The sequence below is a fragment of the Carettochelys insculpta genome, chromosome 3 (assembly GCF_033958435.1).
Source record: "Carettochelys insculpta isolate YL-2023 chromosome 3, ASM3395843v1, whole genome shotgun sequence".
In the NCBI taxonomy this organism is placed as follows: Eukaryota; Metazoa; Chordata; order Testudines; family Carettochelyidae; genus Carettochelys; species Carettochelys insculpta.
The window spans coordinates 184,279,868-184,294,894 of NC_134139.1; the positions used below are offsets into that span (position 1 = coordinate 184,279,868).

Sequence of the window (15,027 nt, forward strand, 5' to 3'; positions counted from 1 at the left end):
CGAACCTAAGCCATAGATGCAGAAGCCAGAGGTGCTGGGGGGTGCCTAACTGGAAAGGCCTCAAATTACCACACCACCTCTCTCTCAGCAGTGCACGACCAGTGTTTTGTATGTGCACTGGACAAGTTTTAAGGTTTTATGACTCACTGTCTGCTATGGCAGCCTCAGCAGCCTCTGAACAAATCCCCTCATTCAAGATCAGATGTGTAACTAGGCAGCATACAGGCCCACAGCGACAGTGCGGCCCAATCCAGAGAAGCAGGGCTTGGGCCTTCAGCTGCTGCTGCTCCCAGGGTTTCCTGCAGACTGCCTTGCCTGGCAGGTCAAAGGAGCCAACTGGTGATGTGTGTACCTGCTCCCCATCCCTACTCACCTCTGTCTGGGGTTGCCCCAGACACTACAGCAGCACCCTTCCCACAACCTTTGGGGTGGAAGGGAGCTGCAGCCATGACTAGGGAGCAAGCAGAAGTGTCCAGTTTGAAGTCTCCTTCACTGACCCACGTTACCCACTTCCTTACACTGTTTACAGTGAGACCCAATCTAAACAAGCGGGGCTGGACCACTTGGCTCCCGAGCACTCCATCCCCATTGCTCCGGATTGTGACTCTTTGGAGCAAGGCCTGTCTCTCACTCCATACAGCACCTAGCACAATTGGACTCTGCTCTCAGCTGAGGTTTCTGGTCACTACAGTATCACTAATGGTTCAGATTTTGAATACAAAAAATAATGAACTGTTATAACTTAAGGGAAGCAAATGAGAATGTCATGCAGAGATGTAAAATGACTTGCCCATGTACCCAGTGCACATCAGTGACAATGCTGAGACAAGAAACCAGCATCTTGACTCTCAGCCCTGTGCTAGTCACACAGCATCCTTATTTCAGAATAGTTTTCCCATGTACCCTATTGCACCTGGTTCCCTATACTGGAGCCATAATAGGTCCTAATAGCGACTTAATAGGAATATAGTGGAGCCATTGATTCAATGGAGGATCCTGAACCCTGGAGTCACTGGGAGGCTGAGGTTTAAAAGCACTGAATCAGGCTCTCTATCAGGTATTAGTGGCCAGGATGCAAAAACAAGTACTCAGCATGTAAGATAACTTTCTGCTCAGTTCTTATGTCTGGTTTTACACAAGTTAAATACATCCCATTGTAATGCATGATAAGAGTCCCCATTGAAATTACAAATCTAGAAGTCAAAGCACCTTGCAGAACAAAGTAAATTACATTGTTAAAATATCCTGCATCTCAAGAACGCCACTGTGTAATAAACAAGGTAAATGTCATCTTCCATTTAAAGTGAGCGATAAGTTTGCGGAACACCATTGAAATTAGAAATACCTGATCAAGCTTAGAGCTCTGTGTGTGGTCACAGAGAGGTAGCCATGTTAGTCTGTACCTTCACAAAACTAAAAGCAACCTTGTAGCACTTTAAAGACTAACAAAGCTCTGTGTGTGTGTGTGTGTGTGTGTGCGCGTGTGCGTGCGCGCACGTATGTGTCATTATAAAACAGAATCACAGCTATGGTAGAAGAAATGGAAGTTTCCCTTGTTTGAAATGAAATGTAATGGAACAGAGAGAATTCGTAACTGGTAAAGATGAACAAAACCTTTCAGCTACAGGTTTGTATTAATACCACCGATACTTACTGAAGTGCACTTCAGACCACTTCCGACCTGAGATATCACTCAAGTTCACTGGAAGCCCAGGCACGCTGGGTTGCCGTTTGGGTGTTCGAAATACTAAGCACAATTAAAACGATGCAGACTTACTTAATGGATCTTTAACACATTAAGATGAGGCACAATAAGTAGCACTCGCTAAGCAGTAATGGTGGGCTGCAAAGTCACATATTGCGAGCGCGCACACACGCGCGCACACGCGCACACACACAGCTAGTTGTGCCCCTGCTCAGGATTAAGGGTAGGTCCCAATTGGGCTGAGGGTCTTTGCTGCGCGAGTTTTACCAGGGCCGGGTGCCACCAGCAGGGGCCGAGCACCCCACTCCTCACCACTGGGAAAAGGGGGGAGGGGGAGGAGCAAGAATAGACGCCCCCCCCCCTCAACCCCCGTGCACACGCCCCTTCCCTGGCCGGGCGCTACGTGGCTCCCCGCCCCCACCTGCGGTCGCGCGCGGAGACTGACCTGCACCTCGGTCTCCGGGGGCCACTCGGTGTTGATGAGCAGGTCGTAGAGAATGTTTTCCTCCTCTTCCCCGCTAACAGCGGCTACCTCCGCCGCCTCCCCGCTCCCACAGCCAGCGACCATCCTCAACCCGGAGCAAGACCACTGCTACACCCGCTACGGCGCCCGGTAGAAGACAAATCGCTCGCTCACTCCGCCCTAAGGATGCAGGGAGGAGGCAAGAGGTGTTTAACCCTTTCCGCTCCGCTGCTGTCTGCAGAGGGCAAGTTCTGCCCAGTCAAAAGACATTTGCTCTGGAGGGAGGTGGAGCCAAAGCACTTTGCAAAGTGCTCAGTGTGGCCAGATTATTAGGCTGAGGTTTCGAAAGCACCTGTGGGCCGGATCCTCCAAGATAGTTAGGTCCCTAGATCCAATAACTTTGGGAGTTAAGGGTCTGAGACATAGCCATGTTAGTCTGTAACTTGCAGAACCAGATGTCCTGTGGCACCTTATAAACTAACAGATATTTTGGAGCATAAGCTGTAGTGGGTAAAGACAAACGGGTCTTTGCCCACAAAAGTTTATGCTCCAAAATATCTTTTAGTCTATGAGGTGCCACAGGACTTCTTGTTTCAGGAGTTTGGCCTCCCAAACCTGGTGTTGAAAGCCATTAGTTACGTGATCAGCTTGCAGGCTCAGCACTCTAAAATGCAAAATCATCGAGACAAGCAATGTTCATTTAGAAGCAAGACACAAAGCAGTTAATATATTAAGTGGTAATTTTTTAAATTGTGTGTATCATAGTTTTTGAGAATGAAGACTCTTTCAGACAAGAAGAAAATAAGCTCAGTTCACTGCTGAGCTTATTTTCTATTTTTAGTATAATTTTAATAACCTGTTTTTTTAATGTTAAGGGGGCAAGGATAGGTCAGTGGTTTGCGCTGTTAGCCTGCTACATTCAGAGTTGTGAGCTCAATCCTTGTGAGGACCATTTGGGGCCAGTAGATATTTAAAAATAAAAAAAAAATAAAAATAAAAAAAAAAGCAGGGGATGATACTTGGTCCTGCCAAGAGGGCAGGGAACCAGGCTCAGTGACCTCCCAAGGTCCCTTCCAGCTCTATGAGATGTGTACCTCCATTTTTTAATTTTTTTATTTAATTTGCAGTCAGCTATGTAGTCTAGTTTTCGATTCCAGTAAAAGTGTGAAATTACAAGCCCTACCACTCCATGCTGTTAGCTTGCCTTAAACATCACAGAAACGGTACCATTTAGGGAAAAGTTACTACTGATTGCTGTTTGTTTCCTTAGCTGAATATTTTAACTGAATTATGTTTTGCAAGACAAAACATAACATCAATAGTGCATCAGTCACCATTCACAGAAACTATATGAAGTTCAAAGTAAATTTTTCCTGCAGAGGAACAGAAGCCAATCTGGTAAGGAGCTCTCCAGCGGCTTCACCTTGGCACTGCACCTCTTTTGAAAATAATTGCATCGATATCATATCTTATTACCCCGGTGCAATACAATGCATGATCATCATGATGATGATAAATTAGACAGAAAATGAGGTGTATCAACACTGAGCCCAAATGAGGATTCAGGACTTGTGCTCATTTTGGCACATGGTCTCAGGTTTACCAGGTGGATTACAATTCACAGCATGATCTTGGTCTGGTTAGTGTTCATTTGGTTTCAAATTAAGTACAGTGGTGGGGCCAGTATGGACTGATCAGGGTCAGTAAAGGCTAGCATAGGGTTAGGGTTCATGGTCAATCTGGGCTAATCAGGGTGCGAGTCCATTGTCAGTCTGGGCTGGTGACAGGGAGGGTTCAGGATCAGTCTAAGCTAATCAGGGTTGGTTGGGTGGGGGCAGTTGAAGAAGGTCCGCATGAGGGATCAGTGTCAGTATGAGCTGATAAGGTTGGGTTTGGGGGTCAGTCAGAGGTCTGGGTGAGAGTTAGTGTTCCCTGTAAACTGTGTTCTTGTGCAGCCACTCAGGGGAGATTCAAATGTCATCCAAATTACTTGGAGTGCCCACAGACAGCAGCATGTGTTTCTACTGGTGGTGCACATCCATATGTGCCTCTGAGCACATAACAAAATTTATTCCACAATGATGCAAAAGATTAGCAAGAACATTGGTGAGGGTATGGGATCATCTGGGATGGTTAAGGTGGGCTTGGGGGTCATTCAGAGAAAGTCAGGGTGAGGATACAGGTTCGGGGGCCGGTAAGATTGGGCTTGGCAAGTCAAGATCTGGGTGAGGGTATAGGAACAAAATTTGCTGGTTGGGGACATGGGATCAGCTGGATGAGGATACAGGGTCAATCTGAGTTGATCAATGTGGACTTGGGGTCAGTTGAAGCAGATCTGGGTGACAGTACAGGAACAATGTGGGCTGGTCAGGGGATGCGTGGTAAGTCAGAAAAGACCTGGGTGGGGATATAGAATCAATATGGACAGGTCTGGATGGGTTTGGGGTCAGTTGGAAAAAACTTGGATGACTGCACAGGGTCAGTCTAGGTTCACAAGCAGTGCACCCTCTAATTCCTTCCATCCATGGGCAGAATACATTTTGTTATGTGCATGTGTGGATGTGCACCACCCATAGAAATTCACACTGCCCACTGTGTGGCTAATCAGTCGGGCAGCACCTGAACCTCTCCTGGGCAGTTGCCCAAGTGTTCAGCTTACAGGAAACACTACTGGTAAGGTTGGGTTTGGGAGTCAGTCAGAGAAGATCTGGGAGGGGGAGGGGGAGGGAAAGGGTATGAGGTCAGTTTGGGCTGCTCAGACTAGGTTTGGGAGGCAGTCAGAAACTGGGTCAGTTTTGGCTGGTAAGGTGGAATTGGGGTCAATCAGAAGTGGTCTGGATAATGGTACAGGGCCAACATGAGCTGGTCAGGGGGGTTGGCCTCAGTCAGAGAAGGTCTGGTTGAGGGTACAGGGTGGGGGATTGTGGGGTCAGTCGGAGAAGGTCGTGTTGGGGTACAGGGTGGGGGGCTTGGGGTCAGTCGTGGGGGTCTGGGTGAGGGATCAGGGTCAGTCGGGGCACGGCTGGGTGAGCGAAGGGCATCAGTCGGGGCAGGCTGGATCTCAGGGTGGGGCAGGGTGAGGATCCAGGAGCGGGGCCTGGGTCCGGTCCGTAGGCGGCGATCCAGGTCGCAGACTCGGGGTGTGGGTGACGGCTGGCGCAGACTCATGGCTCGGGACAGAGACTCGCTTCTTTGAGAGCTCAGGTCCAAGTCCCTGAGCCGGGCGCTTTCGGCAGCCGGAACCGGCGCGGCCTGGCGGCGGAGCAACCCGGAGGGATAAAGCGGTGGGGACCGGCCTTGCGCGGTCTCCGGAGCGGCTGCCTGACACTGCTGTCTGCGTGGCGCTGAGATGGCGGCGTTCTCCGGTAGGCGGCCCGGGGCAGGGGGTGCCAGGGGCTGTACGCGGTGGCGGCACCGGTTCCTGCGGGGGCGGGAAGGGCCAAGGGGCAGGAGGCGCGTTCCCCGAGGGCGAGCCGGCGCCAAGGGCCTAGCGGGAGCCTCCACCGCGCTGCGGGCATGACGAGGAGCCGAAGAGTCTCCCCTCTTACGCTGCCCCCGACGGAGCCGGGCGTAGATGTCGCTGTTCCCCGGGCAGGCGGGGTCTGCTCTGGCTGGGGTGTAGGCCCGACCTCCTACAAGCCGCGCTTAGCCCCACGGGCGAGTGTGGGTCCTCGGCTACGGCCCCTGCCGAGGCGATCGGGTCTGCAGGTTGTCCCACAGGCCTGCGATAAAGCAAGAGAAATAGCAGAAGTTAGTGTTAGGAACACCCACATCTCGCACCCCAGCCCGGGTTCGCGGTGTGTTGGTTTTCAATTTGTATCTTGTGTAACTATCGCCGTAGCCTTTGTGTCGTTATCTAATTTGGCTGGTGACTTAAGTTTTAACTGATGTAAGTAGGCTGCTTTTCCTATGGTCTTTGTAGGGTTGGGAGGGTTTTTCTAGTAGGTGCTCAAGATAAGTTGTTAAACCATTTAAACCCTTGTCCAGTTCTCCCTGCCCTGAGATTGTTTTGTAAATTCTGTTTCATAACTGAATTGTGCAATACAGTAAACTCTCAATTTAATGCTCCCCCCAATATAACAGACTTCAGAAATAAGGGCTGCTGTTGGCCGGACTTTCCTCTTCCTCTCCAGATAAATGTGGGAGACTCACCGGAGGTGCTGCCAGGGCTCAAGGGGCCACCACAATGGCTGAAGCCACTGGGGCCAGAGGAGCTGGGGAAGGAGCTGTGTCGGGGCACAGGACTCTTCCTCCCCCAGCCTCATGTGTGTGGAACATGTAGGCACCCAGCCACTGCTGTCTGGAGTGGCACCAAGCAACAGTAATGGTGTCTGAGGTTGCTGCCCTCTTGCAGACCGAGAGTGGCCATGCTCTACCTTCACACAGGTGGTTTGGAGCTGGGGCTGGAGGAACTGCAGGGCTGAGAGCTGAACGAGGTGGAAGGAGCCAAGCTGGCATTCAGCTTCTCTCCTGGTAATTGGGAGGAGGAGATGGAGGTGGGAAGGGAATTGGGGACAGAGGACAAGAGTGAGTGATGGGCTGGGGAGGCCAGTGCATCGTCATACAGTATAACCATTTGGATATAACAGACTTCCGGCATTAACACATGCCTCTCCCCACCCCATTGGTCCATTAAATTGAGGGTTTACTGTACATGGGATTGTAACTTAAAAAAAAAAAAGGTTATTACTTGGTATTAACCTCTACTGTAAACCCTCATCTGATATAGTAAAATATATGATAGCATGGAATCTTTGAAGAGGTTTATCCTGACCAATGAAAATTGTCAAGGAAAATAAAATCATATTACAAGAAGACTTCTGATATTTGTCACTTTAAAATTCACTGCAGAGATTTATTGTATGCTCTTTCAATGCAGGATTTAGCTATAAGAATATAAAGACTAAACCAAAAATTCGTGAGGTGCACAACAGTTTCATAAGGTTGATTCAAATTTAACTTGTGGTTGATCATGAGTCCTAGATCTCTTTCCACAATACTCCTTCCTAGATAGTCATTTTCCATTTTGTGTGTGTGAAACTGTTCCTCCCTAAGTGGAGTACTTTGTGTTTGTCATTGTGGAATTTCATCCTATTTACCAAAGACCATTTCTGCAGTTTGTCTTAATCTGTTTGAATTTATAATCCTATTCTGCAAAGCACTTGCAGTCCCTTGCAGCTTGGTATCATCTACAGACTTTATAGACCTACTCTCTGTGCCATTATCTAAATCATTGGTGAAGATCTTGATCAGAACTGGTCCCAAAACTGATCTGAAGACCCTCACCCATTATGCTCTTCCATCATAACTGTGAACCATTAATAACTGTTCTCTGGGAATGGTTATACAACTAGTTATTAACCCATGTTGTAATAGCCCCATTTAGGTTGTATTGCCCTAGTTTATTAACAACAGGGTTATATGAGATTCTATTAAATGTTTTGCTAAAGTGTAGCTGTACCACATTTGCGGCTCCCCACCCCACCCCTCATCCAAAAGCCTTATGTCATCTAAGAATGCTATCAAGTTAATTTCCATGATGTGTTCTTTACAAATCTGTGTTATTTCTTATAACCTTATTATCTTTTTTGGCTGCATCTACTCTTTCCCACCCCCCCCCCCCAAAAGGGGCATGCATATGTGGCAGAGCAAAAGCACAAATAAGGCACAGATTTGTATATTCAGAGCCTCATTTGCATAATGATGGCCGCTCACCATTATGAAAGAGCTGCTTTTGAAATCCGAGAGCTGTGTAGATGGGGTTCCGGAAAAAGGAAGCCTCTCTTTTGAAAGTGCCCTTTTTCCTGAAAAAAAATAAAAATAAAATTCAGAAGAAGGGCGTTTTCAAAAGCAAGACTTACTTTTGAAGGAACCCCATTTACATGGCTCTCCTGCATTTTGAAACAGCTCTTCCTGAAAGACAAATGGCTGCCATTATGCAAATGATCATGCAAATTAGCACCTCTTTTGCATTTTTGGTCTACCATATTTGCATGCCCCTTTTGAAGGGAAGGGGCCCATGCAGACATAGCCTTGATGTTTGTGAATGGATTACTTAATAGTTTGTTCTATTATCTTTCCTGATCCAGAAGTTAATTTTTTTTATAACATGTTAAAAATATGTCATTCTGAACATTTTGGTGCTTAAAAAGACACAGTGCTGTGTTCACAGACATAGAAAAACACCTAAACACTTTCTTTTTGAATTTCATGTTGGGTTAGCGTTTGGAAATAATGCTATCAGAGTTATGCTGAGGTATCTAAAGCCCTTTTTTTTTTTTTTCTCCTCTTTCCTGTTAGAAATGGGCGTTATGCCCGAAATCGCTCAAGCTGTGGAGGAGCTGGACTGGCTGTAAGTATAAGTACTTAGATATCGAGTAAGCTAGACATCACCAACAAATTTCTAAGTTGTATGTAATTGAGTTTCCAAATTATCCTGTCTCTGTAGTCATTTAGCAGAAAAGATACTTATGCTTTCCATTTTATTCACATCTTTGTTGCACATCTTGTATTCCATTCATCACGAATGACTGGAAAAAATTGCATGAATGTAATTGCAGATCTGAAGTACCCAAGTTGGGGAAGTGAAAAGTAGGGCCTTAGTTGCAGGCAATATTTTAATACTTTTTTCTCCGCAAAAGCTTTCTTCCTCTCTCTTGTTTGCTTTCTCCCCTTAGTTTCATTAGTGGTTTGTAAACCGTGGTTTGTGAACATCAGATATTATGCAGATCATTTGCTGGCTTGTCTCATTCTTCTTCCAGTGAAGTGGATGCTTACTTAATTGTGGCTACTCACTGTTTCTAGCTCCTAGCTCAGTTTTCCAGTCACTGAGATGATCAATTTTGTTTAATTTTGAGATAAAATCCTGATTCAGAACAAAGCTGGAGCTTCCTTAGAATGTTTCCACCTGCATGGACAAAATTTGTACATTGCAGTTTTGAACACTTCAGGACACTGATTAAAGTGACTTAATTTCATCCCCTTTTATAAGATGTAAATGGTCTTCCTGTAAACTGATAAGCAAAAGAACTGACTCTTTTTTAACTGTCAGTTCTTGTGGTTTTTACATAGTCGGTTTTGTAGTCTTCCCACAGATATTCAAGCTGAGTCAGTCCCATTGATTCTAGGAGGTGGTGATGTACTTATGGTACGTATGTTAAACTGTTCGGATTGCATATAAATAAAATTCATGGACTTAATGTTTTTAAAATTTAGATGTATAATATGAGATTTAAATCTGTTGTGTGAGTAAACACTGAAAAACTAATTTAGAGCATATTTTGTGAATGCTTAGTTACGGTATATATTTAATCTTTGTCAGGGGGTATCACACAGGGTCCACAACCTATGATCTGAAGCTGCATGCAGCCATTTCAGGATTTTTTTGGCTCCCAGCACTATTATTGCAATAATATTATTATTTATTTTTTTTGAAAAAAGAAAATCCTCCTAATTTTCAGTAAATGGTGAACATCTAAAAGGCCAATGATTAGTTCAACTCATATCTAAATAGCAAATGATGTCAAAATGTTGGATAATTTCCCTCTTTAATATGTGCAGTGCATTGTCCGATATGATATTGTAACTGTTTTTTATTGTGTTGCTAATAAAATCTTGGCGTGGTTTTTTTATTTGAAAGGGGAGTTTACAGGATTGCTGCTTTGAAGAGAGCAAGCATTTTAAGAATGAAACCTGAAAATAAACATGAAGTAAAATAGGCATAGCTAAAGTGGGTTTGGGAATGAAAGTCAGGAAGATAATCTTGCAGGCTCACACACATAAAGTGTGAGGAAATAGAATATGTAACAAGTTTGTCAATGTCCTGCAGTAAGCATGTATTGTGTTAAAAATCATTGAATGGAGACAGAGATAGCCGTGTTTGTCTGTATTCTTTCAAAACAAAAAAGCAGTCATGTAGCACTTTAAAGACTAACAAAATTTATTAGGTGATGAGCTTTCGTGGGGCAGACCCACTTCTTCAAATCAGCACCTTGTTTGCATTTGTGTCTGTCCCACAAAAGCTTATCACCTAATAAATTATTTTGTTAGTCTTTAAAGTGCTACATGACTACTTTTTTGTTTTTATTACAAATCATTGTGTGCATGGTATTCTTAAAATAGGGGTTACAAAAAGTGTCGTTTGATGTTATGAAGGACTGTCTTGTATTCACATGCACTGCACCTCTTGAATTACTGAAGTTTAAAAAAATGGCTCTTCTTGCCATTTTGGTTGCTGATGCCTGATTTAACAAAATAATACCTTGAATGATGAAAGTCTGGCAAGTGGAAACATATTATGTAGCAGATTGCATTACAGGGGGAAGAAAATCAATTACAGTAGAGGGACTCATTTTACAGTAATCCCTTAAAATGCACTATTGTGAGTTGTGCTTAACTCACGTTAATGTGAGTTAAGCACAACTGCAGAATCCCACTTCTCCCTCCCTCTCCCCACTCCTTCCAGCCCTACCCAGCTCAACCCCCTGCAGGGCCACGCAGCTCAACTCCACCACCCACTCCCCCTGTAGCTGTAACCCACCCCATACTTAACCCCTCCCACAGCCCCAACCCACCTCCAGGCTTAGGACTGTATTGTAAATTTTAAATAAATGGGGGTACAGTTGTATCATGTAGCATCTGAAAAACTTTTCCTGTCTCCCTACAGGCTGCAGAAACTGGGAGTGGAAAGACTGGTGTAAGTAAACAAGCTTAAAGTATGTAATCTAATAAAATTCAGACATAAATCTGTCTTGGTGTGCTGGAGTGTTTGTTCGAGTAAGAATTAAACATTTCTGTTAATTAACAAATAAATTAAAATGCTTTAAAACTAGACCAATACATTTTTTTTTTTTTTATTTTTAAGTACAAGGATTTGGAGGATCATAATATTTTTATATGGCATACTTTACCTTTTGTGGCTTAACGTTTTATGTATTTCATCAGTATTAAAAGATTCCCCCTCCCCACCCCCAGGCTTTCAGTATCCCAGTTATCCAGATTGTTTATGAAACCCTTAAGGACCAGCAGGAAGGCAAAAAGGGGAAAACAACTATCAAAACTGGTGGGGCAGGTAATTCTGTTGCTTAATTCCATAGTTCTTGCGGTGTTTAAAAAGTTGTTGGAAATTAATGTCATTCTGTTTAAGTTATGTTTTTATTGAAGTACAAATAATTTAAAAACAAAAAAAACTTGGGCATTTATTTAAGCAAGTCCTATTAATAAGGCTGTGTAAAATGTGCAGAATTTCCCCAGGATTGAGATTTGTAGGGATGACTTTGGATTTCTGAGAATATCTTTGTTACAACAGTTTTCGATCTCAAATTACAGTTTGAGCCCCATTGGCTTTTTGGGTATAGTTCAGGCACATTAGAGCGGGTGGAGAAGAATGGTACTGCCTGAAAGAACTTGATTTAAGAACCAAATGGCTTTAAGACCCATGGAAAGGATTTGTGGACCCATTTACCATGGAAGTTTGGTTTCAAACATAATGCCAACTTAAACCTGCGAAATACAGGGCCCCTTTTTATTGTACTAAGTGTACAAACTTTGCACAAATCATTTTGCGTATATGAAGAAGAAAGTCAGAAACTTGATGCTAGATGTCTTCTAAAGATGCACTGGAATATAGGTATTCTAATAGTGGTATTTACTGTAGTGAATGCAAGATAGCCATAGATACTTACCATAGATGACAGCAGCATTCAAAATGCCTTGTTACACTGTTTTTAAAATAATATCCTGTATTGCCAAAACAATGGTAAACCCAGAGAGGTTTCAAGATCTGGACCTAACACTTCAAGAACTTATTCTCTGAACTGAAATGCAGTAAGACCATATACCAAAATAGCTTTGACTACTAGGTATAAATGTTTGAGTCTTAATGCTAGCTGGACTGACTGACTGACTGGTGTTTGATGTTTATTATTATCGTTAATAGTGCTTAACAAATGGCAGATGAACCCATATGATAGAGGATCAGCTTTTGGTAAGTTGCCTTCTTAATGCTGAGTAACAAATACAATGGAAGCTTGATTATGTGGCTTCCCTGGGGAGCAGGGGTTGCCAGATAATTGAATTTTACAATTAAGCAAGCAGGGACAGAATGTTAAGAGTGCCAGTTATCTGAGTGCTGAATAACATGACTCTTGCTGTATATTGTATTAAACTGTAACATTGTCAGTAAATAGTTATAAACTGATGGGTTTGTTTTTGTTTTTGTTTTTGTTTTTTTTTAAATGCAACAGGAAATAAAAAACCTAGGCCTGTATCTTTCCCTAGTGTGCATGGTTCAGTGCTCTTATTCAGCTGCTTAAGGGCTCCAGGATTCTGATCAAAATCTGTAACTTGTTTTGGACTGGTTTGGGATTATGTTTGAGTATTGAGGGAGGGTTTGAGGGTTTGCTTTATTTATTTATTTATTTATTTTTGTTACTGTTACTCTTAAGTATGCTATAGGTTAACTTTTGACTTCTAATATACATTCCTTATTTTGATTTAGAGCAAGAGCACGTTTGATTATGGTCCACAAAAAATACTCAGAATTGGAGTTTGGTCAAAGTGTTTCTTTTTTAGACCACCTCCCCGTTCCACAATTAATCAGTTCATATTATTTTGATGCATTAAGGGAAAACAAATGAAGATTCAGTTGTTCATGAAAAGTAGACAAGTGCTGTAATGTGGTCCTTAAGTGGATTTTATATTGATAACGCCACAGAATTAGAAAAATGACTTTTTCTGTGATGAAGGAACGTGCTAAAATCAGGGTGATATAAATCTCTTCAGTAAATCAAATTTTGTGTAATAATAGTTGAGGACAATATTTTAATAAGGTGAAAAGAGACCAAGGAGGTGGTGGTAAACAAAAAGGCCTTTAAGGCTGATGGTGTTTGAAGTGGGAGTAGAATGGTTGCCCACATTAGATCTACCATACAACAATTCCAACATGATTCTTGGTTGCATAAACAGGTAAGTGTCACATAAGAGTAGGGAGATAGTATATTCTTTGAATAAGGCATTAGGGCTACTATTACTGGAATACTGTGTGCTGTGACTTCCCTCCAGGAAGCTGCAAGCCCCTGAAGAAACCTTAGCCATCAGGATAGATTTCCCTGGGCAGCTGCAAGCCCCTGAAAATCTTTCCCACCATTGGAGCTCTCACCACATGCAAATCAGGACGTGGTGCTGCCTGGCAGCTTGGTCAGCACTGAACAGCAGGTTGGGGGCTAGCCATGTGATGTGATTGGGTGTGGAAAAGACCCCAACTGCATGGTGCCTGTGGAGGAGGAAGGAAGAGGCCTGCACAAATGTAAACTGACGAGAAGTTGTTTCTCAGCCTCTCATACAAGCATGACTCCCCTCCCCCCAAACAGCCCAGCTGCCATGTGGCGCGGTAGGGCAGTGGCTGGCACCGGGCAGTGCAGAAAAAATGCTCAAGTGCTCAGCTAGCAGATGAAGAAAAAGAACCATGAACTCCATGTAGGGGCAATTTGTAATGTGCTCGCAGTGCTAAAAGCCAAGAAAGAAATGTTTCTCAGCCTCTTGTGCAAGTATGACTTCACAGCTGCGGGCTTCCTGGTCCTGAGTTGAATTCACCATTTTCCTGTTACCTAATTCCTGCGCACCTGGAGAGCAGCAGACATGGAAGCTGCCAGAGTCAAGCACTGTGGGGTATTGTGGGTTATATACGGGACACCTCTGGAGGCTAACGAATTTAATTTAAAGACATGGGGCATCCACACTAGCTTTCATTCAAACTTGTAGATTCGAATTTGACACTACACCCAGGCAGTTTCAGCGATGTTATGGTATTGATATTAGTGCTCCCTAAATTGAACTAATGGTATTTACAATGAAGACAGTTACATTGCAATATTGAGCTAACTGCCTTAAATTTGAACTTACCTGGCAGTGTAGATGTAGTCTTTGTCAAGCTAGGGCCTGGTCTAAACTAGAAAATTTAAGGTGGTTTAACTAAGTTGCTCAGAAGTGTGAAAAATTTCCTGTGCCTTAGTGACAGTTAAACTGGCCTAACTTCTGGAGGTAACACAAGGTTGATGGACGAATTCTTCCTCACTGCTACCTGTCAGGAATGTGGGCAAGAGAATCTCTCCTGTCTACCCTGCAGTACCGCTGTACTGCTGCAGTGCTTCTGTAGCATCAGAAGAGTAATAGATATCCTTGGATATCCTAGATAACTTCCTCTGCTCGAACTACAGACAAGTCTGCTGACAGGGAAGTGGCAAAAGGGCAGTTGGCCCTGGGCCTAGAGCTCTGGGCCTCTTTGAATTCCTGGAGTAGCACTGCTCCAGATGCACCTCTTGAGGAAAGGCGAGGCCCAGTACAGTCTGGGCAGAACTAATGACCAAAAGTCCTAAGCCGCCTTTGCCCCTTGGCCAGTTCCAGGGCACGGAGCCGTGCTCTCCTCCCACCTTGCATGCGGGGGCTGTTGATGTCCCCAGCAATAGAACATTATAGTCTTAATGTGGTGATCACTGCATGAAGACCTGTGACATAATACAGGCCAGAGGTCAGACTAGGTGATCCATAATAGTGCATTCTGATGTTAAAAATCCATAAATTATTCTTGTTAAATATTGAAGTGTCAAAGCTATGTTCAGATATGCTATGTCCAGGAGCATTTCTCCGTATGATTTGTTTTAAAAATGCTGAATCCAATTTCCATCCATTTTAGTAGTGGATTAGCAATCTGAAGAAATCAGTATTTGAACATTCGTTTTATGTGTTTATAGTTTTATAAAGCAGCATTAATGCCAGATACAAACTTTTCAGTCCAACACTTGACTTCCATACCGATGATGTCCATTGCCAACTTGATGTAGGTCAAAAAGATCTGAGTTTC

General features: G+C 43.8%; 2 protein-coding genes across 6 annotated transcripts in view; one reads left to right on the plus strand and one right to left on the minus strand.

Annotated features, from left to right (window-relative positions):
• The window catches only part of NBAS (NBAS subunit of NRZ tethering complex), a 353,016-nt gene extending 350,738 nt beyond the window's left edge, over positions 1 to 2,278 (minus strand). For both annotated transcript variants that reach the window (XM_074991286.1, XM_074991287.1), the window contains exon 1: positions 2,151 to 2,278. In XM_074991286.1, coding sequence (XP_074847387.1) covers positions 2,151 to 2,273 — 123 coding nt within the window. In that variant the 5' untranslated portion in view covers positions 2,274 to 2,278. The remainder of the gene's footprint in view (positions 1 to 2,150) is intronic.
• A 3,153-nt stretch (positions 2,279 to 5,431) lies between these two features.
• DDX1 (DEAD-box helicase 1) overlaps positions 5,432 to 15,027 on the plus strand; it is a 48,311-nt gene continuing 38,715 nt past the window's right edge. For 3 of the 4 annotated variants that reach the window (XR_012645123.1, XR_012645124.1, XM_074991288.1), the window contains exons 1-6: positions 5,432 to 5,533; positions 8,469 to 8,520; positions 9,252 to 9,315; positions 10,834 to 10,863; positions 11,142 to 11,238; positions 12,106 to 12,153. Coding sequence is in view for 2 of the 4 variants with exons in the window: in XM_074991288.1 (XP_074847389.1) it covers positions 5,518 to 5,533; positions 8,469 to 8,520; positions 9,252 to 9,315; positions 10,834 to 10,863; positions 11,142 to 11,238; positions 12,106 to 12,153 (307 nt within the window). In the remaining 2 variants the exon portion in view is untranslated. Of the gene's footprint in view, positions 5,534 to 6,554; positions 6,642 to 8,468; positions 8,521 to 9,251; positions 9,316 to 10,833; positions 10,864 to 11,141; positions 11,239 to 12,105; positions 12,154 to 15,027 lie in introns of all 4 variants that reach the window. The other variant, XM_074991289.1, reaches the window with a different exon arrangement.